At 37.3% G+C, this 27,947-nt stretch overlaps 2 protein-coding genes across 5 annotated transcripts; both read left to right on the top strand.

Moving 5' to 3' along the window:
* The first annotated feature begins 383 nt into the window (after positions 1-383).
* LOC148081792 (copine-3-like) lies at positions 384-15,218 on the top strand. 2 transcript variants are annotated; one of them, XM_087788830.1, is made up of 16 exons: positions 384-446; positions 4,461-4,627; positions 4,706-4,885; positions 5,136-5,210; positions 5,274-5,345; positions 5,421-5,498; positions 5,555-5,644; positions 6,942-7,040; positions 7,130-7,213; positions 7,850-7,909; positions 8,547-8,680; positions 9,088-9,142; positions 11,284-11,335; positions 11,412-11,545; positions 11,616-11,849; positions 14,913-15,218. In XM_087788830.1, the coding sequence occupies exons 2-16, from the start codon at positions 4,469-4,471 to the stop codon at positions 15,030-15,032; spliced, it is 1,626 nt and encodes a 541-aa protein (XP_087644956.1). In that variant the 5' UTR covers positions 384-446; positions 4,461-4,468; the 3' UTR covers positions 15,033-15,218. The 2 variants fall into 2 exon arrangements, with proteins under 2 accessions (XP_087644956.1, XP_087644957.1); XM_087788831.1 differs by lacking the exon at positions 384-446 and having other exon boundaries at positions 4,409-4,627.
* Positions 15,219-16,027: 809 nt separating this feature from the next.
* On the top strand, positions 16,028-27,868 carry LOC148081791 (copine-3-like). 3 transcript variants are annotated; one of them, XM_087788823.1, is made up of 17 exons: positions 16,030-16,443; positions 17,976-18,165; positions 18,359-18,541; positions 18,640-18,714; positions 18,887-18,958; positions 19,809-19,889; positions 20,515-20,604; positions 22,057-22,155; positions 22,931-23,017; positions 23,164-23,223; positions 23,290-23,423; positions 23,488-23,542; positions 23,622-23,673; positions 24,998-25,131; positions 25,209-25,445; positions 25,804-25,918; positions 27,091-27,229. In XM_087788823.1, the coding sequence occupies exons 1-16, from the start codon at positions 16,310-16,312 to the stop codon at positions 25,912-25,914; spliced, it is 1,794 nt and encodes a 597-aa protein (XP_087644949.1). In that variant the 5' UTR covers positions 16,030-16,309; the 3' UTR covers positions 25,915-25,918; positions 27,091-27,229. The 3 variants fall into 3 exon arrangements, with proteins under 3 accessions (XP_087644948.1, XP_087644949.1, XP_087644950.1); XM_087788822.1 differs by lacking the exon at positions 25,804-25,918 and having other exon boundaries at positions 16,028-16,443; positions 27,091-27,868; XM_087788824.1 differs by lacking the exon at positions 25,804-25,918 and having other exon boundaries at positions 16,413-16,443; positions 18,004-18,165; positions 27,091-27,868.
* The last annotated feature ends 79 nt before the right edge of the window (positions 27,869-27,947 follow it).

Genomic DNA, 27,947 nt, shown 5'->3' with positions numbered 1-27,947 from the left:
GGAGATGTTTATGGTGATGCACCCTAGTCATAGAGCCGGTAAGAAACACGTGAAGCCCCTTTAGTTCCGTCGTTTAAATGACGCAAGCGGTTTCTAAATACATTATTATTTTATTTTAAAACAAACCAAAACTTAGCTTTAACTGACTTATGTATTAACTTGTAGTGGAAAAGTGTTTCTGACTTTAACACTTAACGAGTTTAATGTTAAAAAAGTTGAGTTGAACTTTTTTTTCTTCTAATTTTACATGCATTTATTTGATAGGAAATTTGATCGGTTTTCAGGTGTAAAATACCTCTAGTGTTTCACAAGGACTCCAAATAAAATAAATAAATAAAATAAAATGAAAACAATGACGTCATCAGTATGAGACCGCCCACCGGCCCGATCAGCTGCTGTTGTCAGATAAGCGCCACAGTTTAGCCCCGAAGGGAACCAGACCCAAGGTAAGTTAATTTAGTTTGTTTAGTTATTAACGTGGTACACCATTTTTTTTCTTTCTTGTAATAACCCGTTAAGGTCTTGACCTGAGGCCTATTGCACAGAAGTAGGATACGGGATTATTATTATTAATAATATTATTATTATTATTATTATATCGGGCTATCTTGGTTATCCTGGCTCAACTTATCTATGATCCCGTTGCACAAAGCGGGATAGAGGAACGTGGGATATGTTATGACATCAGTTATCATAGCGATTTATTTTGTGGCGCTACCCTGCTCAAGACCAGGCTTAGTTCCAGGATCTATATGATCTCATCCTTCATCTCAGTCAGAATCATTTATAGGTGAGGTAAGGTAAGGTAGAACTTTATTGATCCCTCAGGAGGTCTCCTTTGGGAAATAGTTTTCCAATTAGACACAGCAATACAGACGATTATTCATAAAAATAAAAATAAGAACAAGAACAAAGATAAAAAAACAAAAAAAACAAGATGACGCAATCTAAGTCTAAAGATAAAGAAGATAGCTCAAGGACAAATAACAGAAAAGGATGCAAAGATTAACATAGAATAGAATATCAAGATACTTTCACTCCACTCCTGCCCCCAAACTCAGAATTGCACAATCTAATAGCCCGAGGAATGAATGAGTCCTTGAGTCTATTAGTGTTGCATCATGGGAGGAGCATTCGTGCACTCATTCTGTTTCTCTGTTCACTGATGACAGTGTTCAGAGGATGACTGTCATCATCCATGATGGACAGTAGTTTGTTCAGTGATCTCCTCTCAGCAACTGTCACCAGTGAGTCCAGCTTCAACCACAGAACCAGCCTTTCTGATCAACCTGTCCAACCTGTTGACACTCCTCTTGGACACATTCCCACCCCAACATACCACAGCATAGAACAGGACACTGGCCACCACAGACTGGTAGACAGACTGCAGAGGAGCTTCTTGCAGATGTTAAATGATCGGAGCCTCCTCAGAAAGTACAGTCTACTCTAAACTTTCTTATATACATGGTCTGTGTTGCAGGACCAGTTTACTGTCCAGACACACACCGAGGTACTTATAGTTGTGAACTATCTCCACCTCGTCACCTCTGATGGACACTTAATACATGCATATTTGACAATAAAAAAAAAAGAACTTGGAAGTCCCCACAGATCAATCAATATTTATTACACTTCACACTCACAAACATTCAACTATTATAATTCTTCAAGGGCCACAATAAATTCTATGAATGTTGTTAGGGGCCGTCAAGCAAAAAAAAAAGGCGAGAAAATCCCTTAAAAAAAGGATTTGCATTCGTCATTAAGCCGTGACTTTTATTAAGCTAAATAAGATGCAATTTTAGTCTTGTATGTACGAGTTTTTTTCAAAACATTTCTTCAACTAACTTTAAAAAAATATTTTTAGGGATTAATATACGTATACTCAAAACATTACACACAAAAAGTAGAGAAAATGTAAATGAATAATAAATACAAAATACACTTTTTAATGCATTAGAACCATTTATACATGATCATACTTTGACATTACGAGGGCTGATAAATACAGTCAAAGGGCCCAGGTCTTAACTAGACCCTCATTATTAAAATATGTGTAATCATTAGTTTTCATCATTTTAGATAACTGATTATCTGAGATTATTTAGTCATTTACACTTTTCCACAGACTATACACAAACCATATAGATACATGAAAAGTAACGTGATGTTCCTTAATTGAATGAGGATGAACCAAAGCAAAAAAAAAGCAAACAGATTTGTGACAAACTGTTTGTAAAAAAGGGCTATACAAATACAATTCTCCTTGCTTTTCAAAACTGAAGTCCCACAGTGGCATAAGATATTAACGGATAAGGATGCAGGAGCCTCCATGTAGGCTGTATAAAATGAGTACCAACAACTTAATCAAATCAATGGAAAATAACACAAATTCATTACCAGTGCATATTTAACTTAAATTCTCAAGCATATTAACGAAAATAATTCAAAACGTACTGGTCTCTGATCAGCCGACCACTGTCATCATCCGGGAAGACGGCAGCATTGTCACTGTAGGGGGCGCTCTTCTTTCTCATGCAGGCCAAATATGAACATGGTTTGACTCAGAATTATACTAAGCAATGTTTCCTGTTTTTTTTATTATTTTGTCTTTGAGTTCTTCATAGGCTTCTAAAAGGATGTCTTGTTGCCCTGGTTGCCTCCACAATAACAACACAGCCAGATAATTATCCAACTGCACCTTTCTTGCTATTTTTGTAAATATGTGTATATAATATAGTGCAGATTTATTTTCTATTCTATTTAGATTCTTTCTTTTCTTTTTAATATTTTATTTCTGGGTGTTTTTATTTTTCTTCTGGTATATTGCTCTTGCTGTTTGTTAAAAAGAATTTCCCCTCGCGGGATAGTAAAGGGATTCTGATTCTGATTCTTGCCATAGTGCATCAGTGAATCTGTGATCGATCGCGGGGTCTAGTTGAGGAAGCTGTGTGTTGCATTTACCACCAACCAGGATTGGTTTCACCTGATGAATCTGTGTCTGCTCATCTTGGCTTGGCCTTTGTGCAAAAAATTAATCCTAGACGCTCTTGTTTTGGATTCATCGAACCCAGTTTACTTACGTATCCTGGATTCTCAATCCTACTTTTGTGCGATAGGCCTCTGCTCTAGAGGAGAATGTTTTGATACTAGTGCAAAGTTCTTTCAACTTACTTAGATCGAAGCAGAAAAACAAGTTGGGTACTTTTATTTATTGCACTCGTTTTGATCAGAATGATTTTTTGCATAAACACGTTTATCCAGTCCGGGTTTGAATTTGTATTATCCCTATCAAAGCTATCTTGATAACTGTTAAGTGAATAATTATTAATGAATTTTTAGGCAATCTGTTTAAAACGGGTATAATTTGAGTGTATTTGGTTAATTTAAGGTACAGCAATTGGAGTTTATGTAGTTTAGAAGTGGTATTAAAATTCTACGAAATATATTTTACACAAATTGCATTTATTTATGTTAGTTTTGTTTTCCTTTTGTCTTTTTTTCCATCATGCTATGCATAACATTTCAACCCCAGATTGAGCTTTGACTTCATTTTGTCTTTGCGTTGTACATTAACTTGATGTTCATGTTCATTACAAAGGAGCTGTGCATCTGTAAATAATAATGACAATACATTTTATTTAAAGATGCATTTCCAGTCACTAAACTGATTTTTGGGTGAGAGGAGAGCACAGGACAGACTCACTAATTCCTTAGGAAAATGCTGGTATGATGGTCTAGGCAGGATAGTTTTCCCTATTTGGATATTGAACCAGAGGGGGATAAGAGATACAGTCATTAAATAATTGTCTATTTGCATTCCGTCTCACTGCGTAGGATTTCTTTAGACTATACAAACATGATTCCTGTTTCCCTTATGGCTTTCTATGAATGTCTCATAGTAGATACACGTGAAATCTAACGTCAGATTTTAAAGCTTCCGGAGTTGACTGTATCCTCCTGTCCTGAGTCAACTCAGGGATCTTGCAGGATTTCATTGTTCCTGTAGCAGGGATGGATGTAATGAATGCTTCCAGCGTCCGGTAGTTTAATTGCAACACAAAAATGAAGACATAAATATTTGCATGTTAATTGTAAGTAATACAATCTAATTGTTTTATTTTAATCAAATCATTTTGAAGTTTGAACCATAAAAATAATATGAAAAAAAAGAAAAAAGAAATCCCAATATACTGGTATATCCATATGTATTTCCCACCCCTACTTGATCATACACGTTTTACTTATTTAGGTACATATGTTATTTGTAATAACCCTTAAATAAATACTAATCAAGCAGAAATATTTCCATTTATGTTAAACATGAACTAAATATGTTTCAATAAAGCCAACCCTGGCTGACAAATACGTTTGGTTGGAGAGAATAAGCATGATTTTTATTTTTCTTTATTTTCAAAAGCCCGATGATCACTGACAAAACAAAACAAAACGTTTCCTAGAAGCTGCAATGGCCTTGAGTGCTCCACCCAGGATGGCACCGACTCACCTGGCCACGAAGGTGGAACTGACGATCTCTTGCCAGAATCTCCTGGACATGGACATCCTGTCCAAGTCGGATCCACTGTGCGCGCTCTACATCAACTCCACTGGCTCTCAATGGTACGAGGTCAGTGTCTTCCGGCTCACTTTTTCCAAGTGTCATGTGCAACTGTGACTCACATCTGTGGTTTTGTTTCGAAATCAGTTTGGCCGAACAGAGATGATCCTAAACTGCTTAAATCCAAAGTTCTCCAAGAAGTTTGTCTTGGACTACTTTTTCGAAATGGTGCAGAGACTCAGGTTCTGCGTCTACGACATTGATAATGACACGCATGATCTTGGTGATGACGATTTCCTGGGTGAGCTGGAATGTACACTCGGTCAGGTGAGTTTGATTCAATGTAATGATATCAGTCCCATTTATATATCACTGTTACTTATGCAGCATTACATCCTTCTCCCTTGGTTTGTTCTCCCCTCAAAAAAACACTTTTACAATCCCATACATTAGGATTCTTTCATCACATGAATTTACTTATTGTTATTTTTTCATTATTTCTATATATTCTTTGTTTCCATCTTAGTTTAAAAGGAATAAAAGAATAAAAGAATAACTCTCAGATGTTTGTGCCCAGGTGGTCTCGAGTAAGAGGATGACTCGTTCATTGGTCTTAAAAAATGGGAGACCGGCAGGTCATGGAACGATCACCGTAAGTAATGACAGTTGACCTAAACGGTGATGTCATAGAACCTCTAAAACAACCCTTTTGTAGATATGTGCCGAAGAAATCACCGACACCAGAGTGGCGAACTTTGAGATGTCTGCCCGTCGCCTGGAAAAAATGGTATCGGACCATCTTTATAACCGAACAAACGAACATCAACCCTCTCCTCTAATCATTTCTGATGCTTGTGTCTAGTATTTGTGGTGGACTGACCCGTTTCTGGAAATCTACAAGCAAAGCGATGCAGGATGGCAGCTGGCTCACAGGACAGAGGTGATGTTTGTGACAACATTTGAAGGTCGATCATGAAATCATCATGCCGTCTGCAGGTGATCAAGAAGAACCTAAACCCCACATGGAGACCCTTCCGCGTCCCACTTCGTTCTCTCTGCGGAGGAGATGTGGAGAAGGCTATCAAGGTCAGTTCAGTTCTTCCCTCCCAATGTACAGCCTGTTCACTTTCTTTTATGTTTGAATAGGGGTTTCAATGTGATGTGATACGACCTGAAACTTTAAACATTTATCTGTTGATCCTAACCTGTTTTCTTTGAACTGAGAACAAGTGAGAAACTGATAACAAGTGAGGCTGTAGTAAAATATATATATGTATATGTAAATATAGTAATTTTATATGAAGTTGTACATTTGTTAAGTTTTCTCAGGTCATTGCAGCCGCTAGTTAAATCTGCTTGTTTTGCTTATGAAAAAATGACTGAGTTGCTCTCTGTCAACGATATGTTATTATTATATAATATGTCAGTTGTAAAAAAGAAAACCTCAATATTCTTATGATGTAATCTGAGCAATATCGTGTATGATTAATGCCTAAAATAAATCCACAGTTTGGGATATTAACCTTTTAAAAAACTATAATATCTTGGGGATGGATATATTGACGACACATGAAAAGAACATGATTCAAACTTGTGTCTCGGGGGCCAATTCCGGCCCGCCAAGTCATTTTGTGTGGCCTGCATGTGAGCATTAATGATGTCGGCATTCAGGATAAGATCAGGGACAGAGATTATTGATGTAAGCAAAAAAAAAGGAAAAATGATTTTGAAGGAAAGGAACTGTTTTGTTAAAGAGAGAATCAAGATAATTCAATTAAATTCAATTTTATTTCAAGTGTCTTATCAAAACAAAGTTATCTCAAGTACAGGAGGATACAGTGAGAGAAAAGAGGAGAGTAGAGTGGGGTAGAAGAATCCATGATAATGATGGGAAATATCAAAGTCTACATCCTGTTGAATGTAGATTTTGTTTGGCATGTGACTTGGACTGTTCATGAGATTTTGACCCCGTGTGTGATTGAGTTTGACCCCCACACTGTTGACATTGTAAAGCCATCACAGAGTGCGTAAAAATAAGCTTGTTTATGTCAACAGCCGCTCCAGCATGATGTTAAAAACATTAATCATCAGTGTTCTGTTTGTTTTGCTGCAAAAATTAACAGATTAACATGTTACTAACGATGACTCATCATTTAAAGGCATCTTCCCTCCATCTCACAATGCTGCCAAACTAAACAGCCGGACGGCTTTTTGACACGCCATGAACGATTGTGATGACATTAGCTAAAGGTGTGCATCATTTTCTTATTTCTAACCTGTTCTTTAATATTTACTATTTTTTATGTTTTAACTTAAATATTTAATTTCTTTTGTACCTAACTTGGATGTCACTTTTGTTGTAAGTAATACAGTTCATCTTCAGGTTGACTGTTTTGATTATCACGAAAATGGCTCTCACAAACACATCGGGAGTTTTCAAACCATGGTGGCTGAGCTGCAGACTGCGACCCACAGCTCCCCGGTGAGATCAGTTAAAACATCAATTTGTGTCTCACGTTTTTGTCCTATTCTTAATTTCTCTTTGGTTTTCGCCGGACTCTTTTTTTTCAGGTTGAGTTTCAGTGCATCAATCCCAAGAAGGTCAACAAGAAAGGCTATAAAAACTCTGGGATTATTTGTGTTAAGCGCTGCCAGGTACAAAACCTTTAAAAGCATCACGATCAAAGGTTTTAATTTGACCTCTTCATGAAATGTATGGTATAATTTGAAAGGCATTAACTGAGTGGTGATTAGATCTTGGTTATCGTGGTCTTTCAAATGATTAATCCTTTACATTTATGGCTTCTTTTTATTGTTTCATTGTTTGATAATTGCTTCGTAACCTTGGGTAAATGTTTAAGGCAGAAACAAGGAAAATTGTTACAGCGTAACTGCATTTGTGGATCCCTGTTGAGCTGTTGCCAAATGCCACTTGTGTATTTGTTAAAAATTTAAGATAAAGGCTCTTGTTGGTTTGGTTTCTCGTTTTATCTTCCTGGTTACTTCAAAAAGTCTCTCAGTACTTCAATGAAAACACCGATTTCACAACTCTCCAAAATGACTAAATGTTATGTACCTTCTTAAAAGTATCTGGGATTCAGAAGGCAGCGTATATAAAGTCATCTTAGAAAACTGTTTTTGTAAGAATATAAATAAAATGTCTATTCAACCTTTATTTTGCAAACAAACATGCTTTACATACATGTCTTTACATCATAGATCATGAATATAAACAGATCTTTTCTTCGATAAAATATAAATTCCCATTGAATAATTATTTTTCCATTTCAGATTGAGAAGGAGTTCACCTTCCTGGATTACATCATGGGTGGATGTCAAATGAACTTCTCCGTAAGTCTGTCTTCAATTAGATGAACTCATCTATTGGTGTTCAAGATGTAGTCTACACATGACTTCAGAGTTTAATTGATCTTAAGGCCGACCTGCGTCTCTGCACAAGAGCTACAGAATGATAAATGACTCTTACTTGAACAGTGATTCATCCCATCTTCAGTGCCCGAGGGCTCAGCTACACATTCACACGGACTAGTCTGCCAGCTCAACGATCAAGAGCAATCGGGATGTCTTTCTCTGGAACGCAACACCACAATCTCATCAGGGGGCTGGGATTAAACCCGCAACTTCTCAGGCAACAAGCCAACCACTCTACCACCTGACACCCCAGACCGATCCACTCGAGCAACTCAATGATCAAGTTCACACTGTGTTTAGTCTTCAGGGTCTTGAATCTGTTCATCATCCACACTTTTATCTTACGGTACATATTCTCCACAACCTTTTAGTCAAGAAATCAGGGATGATGATTAAACAGAGAAGCACTTTACTGACTTGAACCAATAGCAGAATAATAGATACATCTGTAAAAAAAAAGAAAATGCTATAGTGAGAGAGATTGACTGCAAGCCAGCACTGACTTAATTGAATTACCTTCCCCCACCCCCAACCCCACCACCATCTCTCCCCACAGATTGCAATAGACTTCACAGGCTCCAACTTGGATCCCAGACTGCCGCAGTCCCTCCACTACATCAACCCAGAGGGCTATAATGAGTATCTTACGGCCATCTGGGCGGTGGGCCACGTCATTCAAGACTATGACAGGTTGGATTCTATACAGTATTGCTGTGAAGCCGACATGAGGCTGTGTTGGTTTTTGTCTTCATACGGTGTTTGTTTATAATTCTGCAGAGGCCACTCCTTGAATAAACAAACACATTTTGTACAGAAGCCATGACGTGGCTCTGCTCAATGAACCCTATTTGTCAAAACACTTTTATCACAACAATCTCACACGTCTAAGGAACGATTGCACATGTGTCAAACTTGTGGGCTGGTGGCCAAATCTGCTATAAACAATAAAGACGGCAGTTTAAAAGATAAGATCAGGAACAGAGATTATTGATGTCAACAATAACTTTAAAAATGGTTTTGAAGGAATTAAAAATGCATAAGTGGACAGAAGACTTGAATTCCAAGACATTATATGTATGTGGTGCCTTTTCTTTCAGTACCAAGAAGTTTCCTGTCTTTGGATTCGGGGCACAGGTGCCACCAAGCTGGCAGGTAAGAAAGTGAAACAAGAGGTTTTGTTTCTTGACTATTGAGGCTGTATTTGCTTGGCTTTATCATCTTGTTGATTTGATCTTTTTGAAAGAATCTTGTTTTAGATTTTTTTTATCGTAGAAAAAAACTGCTTCAAACACTGAGGGACAAATCCGGTCATCCATATACATAGATATATATATATATCATCCAATTCTTACTTTTTATATTTTGGACTATGAAAAACAGAAGGATTGATACTTTGTTTGTCTTTTTTTAAGCGACTATTTGATTTTAGGATAAAGAGTATTTAGGGTTATTTATGATTAGAATATTGAAATACGTCAAATTACAAAGCAAATATTTGCCTGACCAGAGAGGGAAGGAAATGTGTTTCTTGGGAGATATCGTAATTGAGAACATAGTGTTTCTCTAAACTAGGAACAGCAATTTAATTCGGCAAGTGGTTAATGATTTAAATTTTTGTGGCTCTTGTGAAGGATTGTAAGTTAAAATATATAAAGTGAATCATCTGTATTAAGAAAATACAAGTGAGGATATTTTTTAGGTTTCTCTTGCTTTTTATTTTAAGGGACAAAATAACTGTAAAGGAGGAATGAAAAAGAAGACACACATTTCTACAAATATTCCACGTGTTCTAGAAAATGCATCCCAATACTTAAATGTAGGTGTACAAACATACTTCTGCTTAAATTTGGATTTCTCAGACCGTGTGTACATTTGAATGCAGTGTTGTTTGCTTTAGTAAATAACCGAACCTGAAATCAAATGTGAAAATGTTTGTTTTAAAAGCCCCTTGGATTAACCTTATTCATATGTTCACATCTCTATCGTATCCTCATGAAGCATTATGATTTTGATGCTCTGTTGTCTCATTTAAACTTTTACTTCATGCCTGTGTTAATTCTTCATTTACTTTTCACTCTATGTTACCTTTGGCTTAACCTTAGTAAATACAGGTGAGACTCTAACACATTTAGAATATTGTGCAAAGGTTCGTTATTCCAGCAATAAGATTTAGAGTTTAGTCTTATAACTTAAAAAGCTCAAATTAAAATTCTCATAAAATTAGAATATCACCAAAAATGAACAGAAAGTGGATTTTAAACAGCGAAATATTGACCCTTTGAAAGGTTTTAGTCTCCCATATGCACTTATTACTTGGTTTGGGCCCCTTGTGCATGAACTGCCCAAAGCGACCTGGCGTGGATGCTATCAGCCTGTGGAGCTGCTCAGGTGTTATGGGAGACCAGGATGTTTTGATAGCAGAGGCCATCAGCTCTGCTGCATTGTTGGGTCTCATGTCTCTCATCTTTCTCTTGGCAATGATCCATACATTCTCTATGGGTGTTCAGGTCTGGCACGTTTACTGGCCAATCAGGCACCGTCATCTGATGGTTTTTTAACCAGGTTTTGGTACTTTTGGCAACGTGGGCAGGTGCCGTATCCTGTTGGAAAATGAAGTCAGCATCTCCATAAACTTGTCCGCAGAAGGAACCAAGTGTTCTAAAATCTCTTGATAGTCGGCTGCGTTGACCCTTGATATCTCGTGTTTTAACCTTTGTTTGGTTCCGTTTCTCTTGTATTTATGTTGATGCTAGAACATTTTCAGCAATGACTTTAATATATTTTTCTAGAATCTTCCTTTAATGTCTGGAACTAAAAGAATAATGATGTCATGCCATGAATGTTGTTGCTTTTCCTTTTCTTTTTTTTTTTTTTATAGATTCTTTCATTCATTTATTCATTTTTTACCTCCTTATTCACAAACATTTGAGAGGCTCGTGGCGAGTAGTATTGGATACAAACTTTTTTTTTTTAAACAAACAGGTGAAAAAAGAAAGTCTAGTATTATACGTGTCTGTTGCTTTGGTGTGACACACAACTATTTTGGAACCATTCACAATGACATGACCTGTCTTAACTCTGACATAGTTTTCTGACACGGGGAAGCACAATTATTGATTAAGCAGGCAGATGTTAGCTAATGATCCCATCCCTGTCTGGTCCTCAACTACAGTCCACAACTGTACAATATAATTTTGACGTACTCCATACTGTTTTACCATATAGCAACAGTATGTTATTTTCTCTTGCTAATCCTAGTTTAAATTGCATATACATGTACTTCATTCTCACAGGTTTCTCACGAGTTCCCCATCAACTTTAATCCCTCAGACCCGTTCTGTGATGGTAAGTGTGTCTGAGACTAACGGGGGAAATGGAATCCTTTGCGTTCATGCAGGGTTTTTATGAATTTGTGTTTCAGGCATTGAGGGTGTGGTCGCTGCCTACCAGGCTTGTCTGCCTCAACTGAAGCTCTGGGGCCCGACAAACTTTGCGCCGATCATCAGGCATGTTTCCTGCTTTGCCAGACAAGCCTTGCGACAGAACATGGCCTCTGTAAGTCTTACACTCGAGTTGAACATGTACAAAAGTACACAATAAAACACTCACTCTGCTCTCCCGGCAGCAATACTACGTGCTGCTCATCCTCACCGACGGAGCCATCACCGACATGGACGAGACCCGCACGGCCATCGTGGAGGCGTCTCACCTGCCCATGTCCATCATCATCGTGGGCGTGGGCGGGGATAATTTCGACGCCATGGAGTTCCTGGATAGCGACGAACATTTGCTGCGGTCGCCGAGGGGCGACGCTGCCGCCCGAGACATCGTCCAGTTCGTGCCCTTCAGGATGTTCAACGTGAGTGAAATACACAACTTTCTTGGTCTCTGGGAGGAAACCCGAGTGCAGAGAAGCAACCCCACAAAAGCAAACAAACGCAGGAACTCTACGACTATAACTACAAACCACATTGTGGATTCTCACTTCTATTTCATACCGTTTCTGCTTCCTGTCATTGTGTGAATGCTGGGAAGCATTCACACAATGACAGGAAGCAGAAACCTATCCGCTTCTACTTTCACAAATTTCATCCGATTTGAACCGTTCAAACTTTTATCAATTCAGCTCAATCCCGTCATTCAGGCTATGTTCTAGCTCTCTTTTATCTCTTCCCCTCTTTCTTTTATTCCTCTTTTTCTACCCTTTTTTCCCCATTCATTTCAATGGGGAAACTCTTCAACTCAAGATTCAACTCCTTCCACTTCTATCACTACTTTCTACTAATAATTCCACTACTACTGCCTTATACTTATACTTATAGTTATACTTATACTTATATTTATACAAATAGTTATACTTATACTTGTACTTATACTTATACTTATACTCTTCCACTCTTCCACTCCTTCATTCCTTTACTACTTCACTCTTCCACTCTTCCATTCCTTCACTCTTCCACTCTTCCATTCCTTCACTCTTCCACTCCTTCCCTCTTCCACTCCTTCACTCTTCCATTCCTTCACTCTTCCACTCTTCCATTCCTTCACTCTTCCACTCCTTCACTCTTCCATTCCTTCACTCTTCCATTCCTTCACTCTTCCACTCTTCCATTCCTTCACTCTTCCACTCCTTCACTCTTCCACTCCTTCACTCTTCCATTCCTTCACTCTTCCACTCTTCCATTCCTTCACTCTTCCACTCCTTCCCTCTTCCACTCCTTCACTCTTCCATTAGTACGAGTACTACTAGTACTACGAGTACTACTACGAGTACTAGTACAACTACTTGTAGTACTATAGGTACTCATACTACCACGAGTACTCGTAGTAGTACAAGTACTAGAACAAAGAGTATTCCATTATAATTTAATTTAAAGTGTCTTATAACAGTAACAAGTTATCTGAAGACACTTTACAGTTGAAGTAATACTACAGTGGAGAAAGTAAAAACAGATCAATAATAAAGTACAGTGTGGATGGAGCAGGAAAAAGTTCCTTTTAGAAGAACCTGGAGCAGAAGTAAACAGTTGATGAATGAAAACAAGAGCGTCCAGATTTACTTGTTGATCAAAGACCAAGATGACACGATTGATCAGACTTCCTCAACCAGACCCTGCGATGGATCACAGATTCACTGATGCACTGAGACAACAATGTTTTTAGAACCTATGAAGAACTCAAAGACAAAATAAAAAAAACAGGAACCATTACTTAATACTGTAAAGGTATATCAAAAAAGAAATGTCTATGGTCTAGTGGTATGAACCTCGCTCTTGGTGACTGAGGTCCTGGGTTCAAAACCTGGAAGTGACATAAAACTTTAGTTTCTCTCTTCATTTAGATATGGTTTGTGTATAGTCTGTGGAAAAGTTCTCTTTTATCTCTTTTATTCCTCTTTTTCTACCCTTTTTCCCCCGTTCATTTCAATGGGGAAACTCTCTTCAACTCAACTTTCAACTCCTTCCACTGTAACCTACTACTTCTACTACTAATTCCACTACTACTTCTACTACTAATTCCACTACCACTTCTACTACTAATTCCACTACTACTACTAATTCCACTACTACTACTTCCAATTCTACCAATTCCACTACTACTTCCACTACTAATTCCACTACTACTTCTACTACTAATTCCACTACCACTTCTACTACTAATTCCACTACTACTACTAATTCCACTACTACTACTTCCAATTCTACCAATTCCACTACTACTTCCACTACTAATTCACCTACTGCCACTTCTGGTACTACCAATTGTGTGAATGCTGCTCAGCATTCACACTGCATTTTCGTCCGTAAATGCACTCTTTTCTAGTTTGGATATCATTTCTGACCCGCCAAGGACAAACAAGTCAGAGATGATACCAGTCTCAGAGTGATGAGTCAGCAGCCGAACAAGACAAGACGTCCACGAGAACGGCAGGTTCCGTGTGTACGACTCATGTACCGTCTTCTTATTGAACTTATGAAGTGGTGACAATTGAAAAACAATATTTAAAACCCTCGTTCACTACCAGAGGATGTTATGGAAGTCATTCATAATTAATTTGATTGCACTTCATAATACTGAAGAACAGTCGTGGTTCAATGTGGATTTAAAGGTTAAGGGATCCCTTAGAATCCAGGGGTGTCAAAGTGGTCCGGAAAAGGGCAGAGAGGGTGAAGGAATCAGGTGTCGGCTTAACAAGCAACACCTGACTGACAGTTAATTGATTACTGTCTTCAGACGCCTGATTGGTTCAACCATATGTGCTTGACTGGTTGGATCCAAAACCTGCAATGTCTTTGCCCTTTTTCTGGACCAGTTTGACACCACTTTAGAGTCTCACTAGCCAATGATTGAAGTTGGTGTTTAGAAAACTTGCAGTTGATTATCAAATCCAGAGCTAAACTCACTCTTTATATATTTCCCTATCTGTGGTAACGCCCATAAATGATAACATGACATACATAATCTCCATATGATGAAGATGATGTTCATATTACACATAAATGAACAAAGGACACAGATGCAGACCTAAGAGCCCCCCCTCAGATCAGTGATGTAAGGAGGAGTCTGACCCTGAATAGATCTGAAAGTAAGAACCAGAATTTTAAAGTTGATCCTGAAAGTAGAGTTTTAAGGATCAGGGAAATGGCAGTTCTTCTACTAGAGCGGGTCAGAATTCTCGCTGCAGAGTTTTGTATCAACTGCAGGCGAGACAGATCCTTCTTGTTTAGACATGAAAACAAACTGTTACAATAGTCCAGATGAGAAGAAACAAACACATGGATTACAAGCTCCAGATCATGTTGTGACCACATTGTTTGATTTCCAGCAAACAATTGACTGAGCTGTTCAGCCTCTGGGGCTCCGTTAGGAGGGAAGTGTCACATTTGACCCCGGCCCATGACACCTGCCATTGTCTTCGCAGGGGAATCACATGACCCTCACTCAGAGTGTCCTGGCCGAGCTGCCCGACCAAGTGACCTCCTTCTTCAACTCCTACAAGTTGAAGCCGCCGAAGACATTTGACACGCCGGAGCCGTCTTAGAAGGAGAACTTGTGTGAACATTCTGCCTCATCTACAACCTTTGTACTCGTCATATGGAAGCATGAATGAATGTAGCGTGTGTTCTGAGTGCTCGTGTTAATAACCTGAATGTTAAATAAATTAATATATAGAAGAAAGCTGCATGTGTAAATAAACAGTCTTAATAAATATAACTTCTCTGGATTATCTCATGTTGATCCATTTTGTCTTTGGGTTAAAGGAAGTTGAACAAAAAAAATGTCTGAAAGACGTTTTGCTTAAAAACAAGTCACTAGCGCCACCATGTGTGTAATAATAACAGTCATAAAGCAGGTTAAAATACCTGTATTTTCAGTCGAGTGATGTTGCTGCATAAGCCTAGAGGAGAGTTTAATTTTGTTTTAATGACAGATAATATATATTTATTATAATGTTTATGATTAAAATTATGAACTTAAAATCTCTATGTTTTGATGTGAAATATGAGAGCTTGTTTTTTAAATGGTAGAACTGGTTTCTAAAGGTGATAAACCTTGAACTCTCTTGACTTTCAAGACGTGTTTGGCCAAGTTTGGTGGAAACGATCTTCTGACTCACCTGGTGACATTTCTGAACGCTCTTCTCAAGTCTGACACATCTGGTTGTGGGCTGTGACAGAGAGCCACATCCTGGCGTCACAACAATAATTCGAATTGTATTTTAAACCGTTCTTTATATTCATTTCATTCACCGCCATCATTTGTATTAGAGATTATAGATTTAGAGCCTCCATTAAATCAGTGGGGCCCATCCCAGCTAGTAAGGGGAATAGGTGGTGAACACCCTGGACACTCATACCTATTTAAAAAAAGCAATTTATTTCAAAATGTAATCGCCTGAAGTGTATTTGAGTAGAGATGTTTATGGTAGGAAAATAAATTATATAGGTAAGTAATTTATATTTATAGAACGCTTTTCCAGACCAGGGTCACAAAGTGAATAAACAATCAAAACAATACTCAATAAAATAACAGCAATTTTATAATACATTTTCTATTATAAGGAAACAAAATAAAGCAGTTTTTCTATTTTTCGGATCGATTGTATGAAAGGCATTTAAAACAAGTGTATTTTTTATTTGAAAAAAAATATATATACGGAATATGAAAAGAAGAAAACAACCGGTCTAATTAAGTAAATTTAAAAAAAAAATACTATATGTGGATTTAAAGCTCTCCGACAACATCTGTTACAAATCAAGAAGGTAAACGCAACAAAAAAAAAAAAAAAAAAAAAAGAATTTTGACTTTAACAAGAAAATGTGCACCGCGCCGTCGCCCTACGCGCTACGGGTAAACGAGCGCACTCAGGCGCCGCCCACCCTTCTCTTGCGTTTCCTTCTCCACTGCGGACACGAGCGGAATCTCTTCTGGAGGGTGGGACTCAAAATAAAGTAAGAAAAGCCAGAACCCCGTTTATTGCGTCATTTTACCCTAAAGACATTTTTTAGCGATATCCACATGTCAATAAATGTCACGTCATTCTTTTTTTTTAAGCTATAAAGAACCGTTGGTTCGGAACTCGCGTTTACTTTCTACATGTTTATATCCAGGAATACACACAATTCATAATACACGTATTTTTTAAACATTAATACAACAGACGTGTGTTATTCACGGTGTTTTTTATTTTATATAGCTAGTTTATGATTTTGAGTGTGATCTGTTTTTTTAAAAAAGAAAACAATGTTTAACAAGTGACGTCACCTTAGAAGCTTGTAAAGTTTGTCTGACATGGAGTTTGTAACGTTCAAGCTTCTACTATCAGGGTGGAGTAGAGAGGGTGTGTTTTCTAACCCTCAACCCCCTCTTAAGTATCTACTCACGAGGTCTGCAGATCCATCGATTGTTTTGGATTTTAGAGGGTTTTTTTTGACTTGGTCGTCAATTGTTGATGTTAATGTTCTACTCCGAGTCTCCTGTGGACGTCAGAACGAGGTTCCGTTAAACCCCTTATTAAACAACCCGAACTGGGAGCTTTCTGCACAAATCCAGACTGTTTTAAAAGACAGTCTAGAGCTGTGTCAACTGAACATTAAATACACACACATTCCACCCTTTGTTTTTACGCAAAAATGACAGTTAAGATTGTGTTGTCATTGTGATGTAATACAAATATCGATACTTGTTGAGACTGCATTCGATTTCATTTTGGAATCTTTCAAATCATCATCTTATTTCTGTGTCTTTTATGGTTCATATTTCAATACATTGTGTGTAAAATATACAACAATAAAACATAAATAAATGACGATTAACATGAAAGTATTTGGGCCATATTTTTTATTTTTGCAAGGTAGAAGGTAGAACTTTATTGATCCCTCAGGAGGTCTCCTTCGGGAAATTGTTTTTTTTTCCAATAGCCACAGCAAATACAGCAATTTTTCATAAAAAATAAATCAAAATAAAATAAGAACAAGAACAAAGAGAAATAAAGAGAAAGAACAAGATGATACAACACAATTGTGTTGCAATTAAACATCTTGCAGCTAGACGGTAGCGGTTCTTCTCAGCTTAAGGAAAAATGATGACTGAGGATGAGAGGATACAGTAGACTCCGGCAGCTTTTTGAAGTTGATGTTGGGACGTAGGTTAAAGACGTAAATATAAACAGTTACGACTTCACGACCCCAAGAGTCATGTGGTCTGTCGGTTTCTGCAACACTCTACTCGGTACTCGGATGGTACTACAAGTATATAATTCCTCCTACGCTGTCACAATATATCGTATCGTCACCCCTGGATTGTTATACGTATCGTCACGACACTATCTGATATATTTTTGTTTCAAGTAATGTAAGTAAGTAAAGGGTATTTGTAAAGCGTCTTTCTAGACCAGGGTCACAAAGCACTTTAACAATCCAAACCGATACACGGTTAAAATATATACTTCTTGTTTAAACGATAATATGTGTTCGTTCATCAGCTCTCACCAGGGTTTTCTTCTGGCTAAGATGGCGGCGGTGGCGGCAAGTCCGGGACCACAGGTTAACCAATGTGTGACCAAGGTGTCGTTGAGTGTCTCATGTGAAAATCTACTGGACATGGATGTCTTCTCCAAGTCCGACCCGGTGTGTTTGCTTTACATGAACTCCTCAGGATCCAGCTGGTGGGAGGTCAGTGTGTCGGTCATTTACTAACCATCGCACATTCTATTTATTTATTTATTTTCAAATTAACTGTTGCGTCTCAAATGTTCGTTCCTCACAAATTATCTTTCTTAACATACTGTTTCCTTCTGATGAAGTCGCTTTTTATCCAGCCCTGTGCTGCCTCAGATAAAATCACGTGTTGAATCTTTTTTTTAAGGTCGGCCGCACGGAGATGATTAAGAACTGCCTCAGCCCCAAATTTTCCAAAACCTTTGTCATCGACTACTACTTCGAGATGGTGCAGAAGTTGAGGTTCGAACTTCACGACATCGACGACGAAGTAAGCTCAAGCATGCAGGGCGCCGACTTCTTGGGGGAACTTGAGTGCACGTTAGGACAGGTATGCGGTTTTTATTTCACATCCTTCACCACAAAATTCATAATTTCCTGTGAATAATTAAAAAAAAAAAAAACGTTGTTTCTTTTTTCCACCTCTAGATTGTATCCTCACAAAGAATCACAAAACCACTGGTCATGAAGGACAGAAGACCAGCAGGAAGAGGAACAATTACTGTAGGTCTTTTATAAGAAGGCGTAAACACACAATATAATGTTTTAAAAAAAAAAACAACTGTTATTCTCATAGTTTAAGGCATTAATTTACCATAAACCCTTCTAACTCAAATCCTTCTCCTACCAGAGATGAAATGTTCATGAGCAGTGACATTTGAATGTTGTGTTGCAGGTGAGCGCTGAGGAACAAACCGACAACAGGGTGGTTCAATTTGAGATGTTGGCGCGGAAACTGGATAAAAAGGTATTGACAACAACTCGAGTCACAAACTTGTTTTTTGGATTTTCAGTCTCACATTTACCTGGTGAAGGTATCTGGTCTTATCTCTAAGTAGTACTTCTACTAGCAAACGATCAAATCACAAAAATGTATGTGTATGTGTTACTGCGCCTTAACCTTTTATAAATAATTCATAAAACATATTTTATTTTATTGATTGCATTCTTTTTTAAAACCTTGGTGGATATATGTGCTGTTTCAGCGTTTTCTAAAGATTATTATTTAATAGCTCTTTCAACATTAGCGCAGAGAAATATCTCTTATGTGTCAAGAAGCATCTAAGGACCTTTTTATTTGCACAGGCTTTTTCTTAATTATCTTGGGGCTACTGTGTTTGTCACCGTGTTGTCTTGGCTTTGTACATTTTTTAAATTCATACATATATTTAACTGTGTTTTGTTTTGTTGCTTTACAAATATAACTTGCTTTAATAACTTACTTGCTAGCTATAGGGTGAAAGACGTTATCTATTATGATTGTTTTAAGCCATTTAAAATGCTAAAGTAATGTTTAATTATATATGAGGATTATGGGAGAGCTAATACACGTTAAATAAACAGTAAAATGTTTTTATTTAAATATATTCACAGTCACTTAGAATGTTTCCTCATTGAATGAGCTGAGTGTTGTGCGACATTCCAAGCATTAAATCAACCGTTAAGGCTAAGCAAACGTTAGAAAATCAGACAAAGGCCCATTGGATGTGTAGCCCACAGCATGGGATCATAATCTGTCGGGTCCTCGAAACTCATGTAATGCATTTTTGACTTAAACTTGCTGGGTCAACTCTGAGTCATTTCTTGTTTCTTTTTAGGACTTCTTTGGAAAGTCGGACCCTTTTCTGGAATTTTACAAGCAGACTGAAACTGGATGGAAGTTGGCCCACAGGACTGAGGTAGACACAGAAAACAATTTGATTATTTACTTAATATTTGGATTCAAGTATGTGCTGCCCTTCAATGTAGGCTTCAAACGCACTGTGAGTAACGTCGGAACCATCATCTGACTGGTTGCATGTCAGCATAAAGATGTGTTCGCATGAAGCTGGACTCACTGGTGACCGTTGCAGAGAGGAGGTCACTCGACAAACTACTGTCCATCATGGATGATGAAAGTCATCCTCTGAACTCTGTCATCAGTGAGCAGAGAAGCAGATGCGACAGATGCAACACTAATAGACTCAGGGACTCATTCATTCCTCGTGCTATTAGACTTTATAACTTTGAATTTAGGGACAAGAGCAGATAAAAAGGGATGATGTAGTTAATGTTAACCTTTGTATCCCTTTAAGATGTTTGCTTTACCTTCTAACCTCTGCTGTTTACTGGAAATCTTTTTCCCGAAGGATATCTCTAGAGTGATTAATAAAGTCAATCTAATCTAATCTAATCTAGTAAACGGAGACATTCTGTGTGAAACTAGTCGTGTTTGTAAGACAAGTGTTTTAAAAAATGTAATGATATGATTTTTCTAGCAGTTGTTGTCCTGGTCGTAATCACTATGTGATAATGTTTGAACAGGTGGTAAAATATAACCTCAATCCAGTGTGGAAGCCGTTCAAAATCCCGATCCAGGCCCTCTGTGGAGGAGATGTGGAGAAATCAATAAAGGTGGGTGTTGTATAAATAGTGTATATGTTAGTATGTTTTAATGCTAATTTACTTGGACACATTTTAAACACACTTCATCATATGTGAATTAAAGTAAGTAGCACAGTGTGTTGTAATTCTTTTTCGGATGCTTTTTTAAGATTGTGCTATTTTTCTCTTGAAAACTGATGCACCACATGTTATATATGAGATTACAACATCGTAAAAAACATTTTCTTCTAGGCCATGTTTCCTATGTATTTATTGTTTTAACTAAAAGTACTACCTTTCTATTTATGGTGGGTGTTTTTCCGGTGATAGAAATCATTTAGGAAGTTCTTAAATTTAACAATTTTGCGTCAAAATTGAAACATATATATATATATACATATATATATATTATGGGGTTGAAATAGTGTACAAATATGTGAACTATGTAACAACCCATTTTAAAATAACTACCGGCACTATTTGTGTGACTCAAAAAAAGAAAACATGTGTTTGCAATATTTTTATATTTATTTTTCTCGAACCCTGTTTGAAAGGATTCTTGTGAGGAAGACCGCGGTGCAAGTAAGTTGACAGCCATCATGTGTGTTCCTCATAGTGGAAAACTAAGGATATATAAGAACATCCTGCAAACATCTACATCTGGATTCAGGAGAAATTCTGACCTTGGACCCATATCACCCAACTTTTATTTATATAAAACAACACTATATAACATTATTTACGATTGTTTTCATTTTGACAGGCCATGATGCAGAACTAGATCATTTTAACAGTTCTCTTTTTTATGTTCCTTTTCCTGAACAACCCGCCTTAAGAGTCGGCTTAAACCGCTAAACCTGCTGGCTAGTTTTGCTTTGTTAAGTTAATCCAGCTACTATAGACAGATTAATTCAATTGATTTGTCTAAATTGTATTTACGTTGGCCCAGAAATGTTTCGATCCTTTCCTAACGGCATACAATCATGCTCATGATCGTCATCATTCTGTCCGTGTATAACATATTTAGAAGAAATTACCAGCAAATAAAACGATTAACGATCAAACACGACTATCAATATGTTACTAACTACGCTTAAAGAAATGTTTGTCTGTATATAGTTGATCAATATGAACTTTGATGCATTAATCGTATATAATGTCACTTTTCCTCAAACCAAAAAGTTTATTAAAACTTGACTTGATTAATGAAAATACTTCCTGGTGGATGTAGATGTTTTTTTGTTTTTTTTAGCAATGATGGTAGTGACTTGCAGTTTCATATTAGTCAAATTGTCTGCTCCACCCATTCTCTTCTCTACTGCTGCTTAGAATGTGTATACAAAACAAAGACTGTGTCCAGATTCTGAGCAGCGCGTGTGTCCGACTAGTTTCATTAGCTCCACTTCCAAAGCATGTTTTTGTGTGTCCCGCTATTAGACGTAACACTCGAGTGTGTCCTCATCAAAGATGGTGTGTTTGCAGGTGGATTGTTATGACTACAACAACAGCGGCTCTCATGAAATCATCGGAAGCTTTCAAGCTACACTCTGTCAAATCCAACAGGCGTGCACGACGTATGCAGTGAGTTACACTTTCTTTTTTTTTAATTGTTAGTTTCAAAGTTTTGAGGGTTGAATTTCTGCCTGCGATGATATCTAGTTTATTTTTTGTGGAAGTGATTGTAAAATAATTAAATGATTAAGTTCAATATCTCATTTTATTTTCACAATACCGCATCAATATTCAACAGTACTGAATAGAAAAACTATTCTTTACTTATTTATGTATTCATTTGGATTTTTTTTTGCCTTCAAAATTATAATTACAATTATTTAATTTCATTATTTACAATTAACATGCAAATACCTATTGAGGATGTTGGTTTGCAATGACTGGGGACGAGAGGATACAGTCAACTCCAGCATCCTCTAAAGCAGATGTTTGTGCTGTATTTAGGTTTAACAAATAAAAGCATTTACGACTTCATCAAGAGTCTGTAAATATTACTACACCAGAGTCAAGTTCTCGGACAATACTACAAATATATCATTGTTTCTACGGTATCACAATATAATCGCCATATATCGCAAATTCGCCCCTGTATCGTGACACGTGTCATATCGTTAACACCACTAATCTGCACTGAAATATTTATAATTTACAATTTTGTAATGATTTAAAAACATTTTTTTAAAACAACTTTCGCTTTATTATTGTATTACGGTATAATTGAGAATACATTGACATTTTATTTAAAAAAAAAAGTCAAATGTGTGTTTTGATCTGGCAGAACCCTCCCCCCCTAAAAAATCCACAAAATGTGTGAGTGTGATCTTGTCTATTCTTTCCATCACAGGCGGAGTTTGAATGCATCAACAGTAAGAAGAAACAAAAGAAGAAAGGATACAAGAACTCTGGAGTTATCACTGTTAAACAGTGTCAGGTATAAATCCAGTTTATCTTTCAATGTTGTTTCTGGGCCAGCATTGTAATTTAGTTGCTGTTATTTTGTAATGAGCAACTACTTAAGAATGAATCTCAGTCTCACATCAATTATTTAACTTTTTTTCATTCCTTTACCTACGACAGATTGTGAAAGAGTACACCTTCCTGGATTACATATTCGGTGGCTGTCAGATCAACTTCACCGTGAGTGTCAAGATTTCCCTTCCCTTCATTAATATAAACACTGACCGGATGTTATCTGGGGAACAGATCGCTATTGACTTCACAGGCTCCAACGGCAACCCCAGCAGCCCCCAGTCCCTCCACTACATCAACCCTCATGGATTCAACGAGTACCTGTCGGCTATCTGGGCAGTGGGAAATGTTATCCAGGACTACGACAGGTGTGGAGCTACAAATAATGGGTTAATCCTGTTCTTTTTGTCAGCTTTGATTTCATTTCTGCAGCGACAAGATGTTTCCAGTGTTTGGATTTGGAGCCCAGATCCCTCCGACATGGCATGTAGGAACCCATTACTCTTTTCATCAGCTGATCAACGAACATTTAAGTTGATGCTAATTTCTTTATGTTTTAATTTTAGGTCAGTCATGAGTTTCCTGTCAACTTCAACCCTGCAAATCCGTTCTGTGCAGGTAGATACGAACATTCTGTTATTCTGTTGTGTACTAAGATTCATAAAAAAATAAAAAAATAAAAAACTGAATAGCTGCTTGTATCAAAACAGTAATTACCATGATTCAATAAATGCGGAAACACAGTTGGAGTGTCAAACTTAATTACCGGCCAAAATATTTTCACAGATTTAGTTGCGGGACGAAAAAAAAAGAAGAAAATTCCAAAACAGTTCTGCTATGTTTGGGTTACATTGTTGACATAAAATATGGGTTCCGTGTCTTATCTTAAACACTGGCATTTCTGCAGGTCATAATATCAACATGAACATGAATATCCTTTGATTTAAGGCAACCAACCAGCGGGCCACATGAAGTGGGCGATGAGTTTGACGCGTGTCTGTTGAGGGCAGAGCATGCATGAAGTAGAATAGGTCAAGTTCAAGTTTCAAAATGAAAGTTCAAATTACTTCCCTTTTCCTTCTACAGTTGCAGGTCTTATGTCCACATCTATCAATCTCACTGTCTCTCTTCCTCTCTCTTCCTTTTTTTTTGCATCTATTTAAACCGTTCAACCATCATGTCCAACGTTTCCCTCAACCTATCATATGACAAGAAGAAAAAAGAAATCCTTATTTACAAGATTTAGACACGATTTAAGAAATATTCCAATTATGAACTTCAACTCAAGACCTGCCTGGTCATTTTATTTTTGGCTTAAATCAAAGTAGTTTCATGTTGATGTTGTGAATTGTAAAGGATGTCAGTGTTTAAGATAAGGTAAGGAACAGAGATGATGGATGTCAGCAATTTTACAACTCCAATCAAAGGAAAACAGATGTTGAAGCAAAGGAATTTGTGTTTTTTTAAGGGGAAAGAAACACGGAGATACTATATTTTGTTCTGCCCGCAACTTAGACAGCTGAAAGATTGTACTCATTTTACCCATTTTTGATAAAGACACGCCTGAATTATAATAGATGAATTATTCTAAACAATCAAAAAGACAATAGTATTTGTCACAACAGTGATGTTATAATGAGAGAAACAAACATCACAGCAAAACAACAAAGAAACGGCTGAAGGCTACTAGGTGAGTCACGATGCTTCATGCCCAAGAAATGTAGGCACATTCACGTGGAAACATTAATGTCACACAAGCTTTTATTGACAACATCATAAGTCAATGCAACACTGAACGTTTCTTCCTGTGTTTGTGTGAAACATTTCTCAATATGGTGTTGAACTAGGAGCTTTTATTTTGAAGTTCTTAAAGAGATAACCTTTCAGTTCAGGTTAAAACTATCCTACACAAGCGGTTTAAGTGGATGTGTGTTTGTTTCAGGCATTGAGGGAGTCGTCAAAGCCTACCAGAGCTGTCTGCCTCAGATCAAGCTCTATGGTCCAACCAACTTCTCTCCCATCATCAATCACGTCTCCCAGTTTGGCAGACAAGCCCTGCAGCAGCAGAACGCCGCCGTGAGTCCCGGATGATTGACGTTTACGGATCTGGCTTTTTTTCCCTCGACTTGAAATACTTGCTTGACTTTCTACAGCAATATTTTGTGCTGCTCATCATCACCGACGGGGTGATCACAGACATGGATCAGACTCGCAACGCCATCGTCGGCGCCTCAAGTCTGCCCATGTCCATCATCATCGTCGGCGTGGGCGCAGCTGACTTCAGCGCCATGGAGTTCCTGGACGCAGACGACGGCCTGCTCCGCTCAGCGACCGGGGTGCCTGCCATGCGGGACATTGTGCAGTTTGTGCCGTTCAGACAGTTCCAAAATGTAAGTGACGCGAAGAGAAGAAGCGTTTCTTGTTTTCGGTTTAGTCTACATTCTTGAGGTCATTTTTATTCATACTTTCCAAAGGCAACACCCAATTTTCCGGTTTTGACAGCTCAAATTTAGCAGGTCAACAAACACAAATTTTAAGGGGGAATCGTCATAAAACACAGAATCTAATGAAAGCATTATTAAGTTAAGTTTTTTTGAGAATAACTTATTATTAATCTGCTCAGGGAAAGGATTTATAAAAGTCATTAAGATCATCAGAAAGTCATTTCACAGCAGCTAAATCAAGCCACCTTTAATATCAAGAATAAAATCTCAGTTTAACTGTTAATATCTGCCAATCTAATTTCAGGCACCCTCCGCAGCCCTTGCCCAAAGTGTACTGGCCGAGTTGCCCGACCAAGTGTCGTCTTTCTTCAATTTATTTGGCCTGAAGCCCCCGAGTGACTCAACTCCGTCTTAGAAATGTAGGAACATTCACGTTGAATCCTCCTCCTTTCCTTGTCATTCGACATAACATCCCGCCGTCACTGTTGTTCATCCTTCTATGACTAAACCTAATTATTATCCCCCTTTTCCGCCCAAAAATAGTGGTTTATTCGTGAAAAGATGGAGTTAGCTAAAGTCCAGATGTTTTACACTTCATTTCCCAAAGGTGTGATCGACAGTCTTGGCCAAATGTTCAGGAACACGACCACAAACTGTGGATTTCCCTCATGTGCAACCAGAACTTTATTTTTTCACTCACTACATTCGGGGCAACTGTAACTGTAGCGAGGAGGCAAGAAGATAAATGAAAGATTTAAGTAAATAGCCCATTAGAAAGGAAATAAAGCCAAAGTAAATGCTGTAAGTAAAGTCACTACAAAGCTAGAGTAGTAATGCTGCTGATTATTATTTCATTTTATATACATTTAAATTTAAACACACAGTAAATCAATTGTGTCAAAACCCGAAAAATAAAAGTGTGAATTGTCGTGAAAGAGTAACATTTTCTTGCTTATTTAAACTTGTTTGGACTAAATTATAGGCAAATTCCGCCTCTATTAAAATTAATTAAGACTGACAACACATTCTGTTGGAAATTGTATTGACGGTTCGAGACGGTTCAACGTGTATAATTAAATATATTCTAAATTAATATAATATTTGTTTATTGTATAAAAAAATGCCTTGCCTGATTAACTTTGATGAACTGCGGTAAATCGTAAAGTAACGATGAACATTAATAGGATTTTAAGTGTTTTATTTAAAAATATTTATTTCAATTTTACCATTTTCTACAAGAAACATTCAGAAAAAACGTCAACTGAAAAAGTCTTTAGTCTTAAATATATAAAGAAATATAAATATATAAAGAAAGACTATATATATATATATATATATATATATACGTGTATATTGTGTTCCAGGAACAGGGTGTAGTCTTTCTTATATAATATATATATATATTGTCAAGTCAAGACTCAATTACATATATATATAAATATATATATATAATTCTCAGCTGGCTATACATGTAAACTACTCTTTTGAATGTTTGCTCATACACACCTGCTACTTCCCTTCTGTCGCTCGACCTGTCCTTTCACCCTCTCTAGTCACTGAACCACCTCTGCTGTGTTCTTCCTCATTGCAGGGTCCTCAGGAGCTGCTCGCTCAGAGTGTGTTGGCTGAAGTTCCAGGTCAGCTGGTGAGCTTCTTTAACATGAAGGGTTTGAAGCCGCCGGGGGCCGAAGCACCTGTCGCCGACATACCTTCAGCACCAGTCGCTCCTTTATGATCAAACTTCTTCTGCGCAGAACTGACTGACAAATGAAATTGCCTTGCTTTATTGTTTTTTTTACACAACAGTTGTGTATGTGCATGTTCATTTGTACATGGAAGAAAACATGAATACAAAGCCATTGCTAACCGCACACACTCGGTGAATAATGCCTTATTATTACTTACTATACTAGCATGACATGCATTTATAATATTAACTTGTACTTTTGGTATTATTTTATGACTTGTAACCCGGAATTGTATTTCAAAACATGACACTTTTGATATATTTCTACTCAATTTTTATGTTTTTATTGGACTAAATGACTGTTTACACAGATTAACCTTCAACATGTCTTATAAGTAGATGGAGATATTTAGACTTTTCTTATAATATAAATATATTTGACTGTTTTGCTGCAACTCTCTATTCAGTTAGAGTTTATCTGTGTTTAATGTAAATAAAATAAAGTTAGTTTTATGCAGGAAAATTCAATGTGCCAGCAGTAATTAACAGTGTAAGATGACTGGAATGACATTTTTGTTACTTCTGCTTTTCTGTTCTGACATGATACAATTTAATATATATGTACGTAGAGTTATACTTAACTTTAATTGTGATCACGTGTTAAAAGATGTAACAATAAATGATTTTGAAAGCAGTGTTTTTTTTTGTTTTTATACTGAAGAATAGTAAAAACAGTTCTTTAAATGTCTTCTCAAGGCGAT

This window comes from Callionymus lyra, chromosome 4 (assembly GCF_982586985.1).
Source record: "Callionymus lyra chromosome 4, fCalLyr1.hap1.1, whole genome shotgun sequence".
NCBI classification, from domain to species: Eukaryota; Metazoa; Chordata; class Actinopteri; order Syngnathiformes; family Callionymidae; genus Callionymus; species Callionymus lyra.
Note: the sequence above shows the minus strand (reverse complement) of the source record. Positions and strands in the feature narration are given on the sequence as shown.

What these genes read in the sequence shown, in the direction of transcription:
- LOC148081792 (XM_087788830.1), top strand. Translation starts at nt 4,469, where the DNA reads ATGGCCTTGAGTGCTCCACCCAGGATGGCACCGACTCACCTGGCCACG. An exon ending in CCCGTCGCCTGGAAAAAATG is followed by an intron (nt 5,346 to 5,420) that starts GTATCGGACCAT and finishes GCTTGTGTCTAG; the next exon opens with TATTTGTGGTGGACTGACCC. An exon ending in TGCCCTTCAGGATGTTCAAC is followed by an intron (nt 11,850 to 14,912) that starts GTGAGTGAAATA and finishes TTGTCTTCGCAG; the next exon opens with GGGAATCACATGACCCTCAC.
- LOC148081791 (XM_087788822.1), top strand. Translation starts at nt 16,310, where the DNA reads ATGTGCACCGCGCCGTCGCCCTACGCGCTACGGGTAAACGAGCGCACT. An exon ending in CAGGATCCAGCTGGTGGGAG is followed by an intron (nt 18,166 to 18,358) that starts GTCAGTGTGTCG and finishes CTTTTTTTTAAG; the next exon opens with GTCGGCCGCACGGAGATGAT. An exon ending in TGCAAATCCGTTCTGTGCAG is followed by an intron (nt 23,674 to 24,997) that starts GTAGATACGAAC and finishes TGTTTGTTTCAG; the next exon opens with GCATTGAGGGAGTCGTCAAA.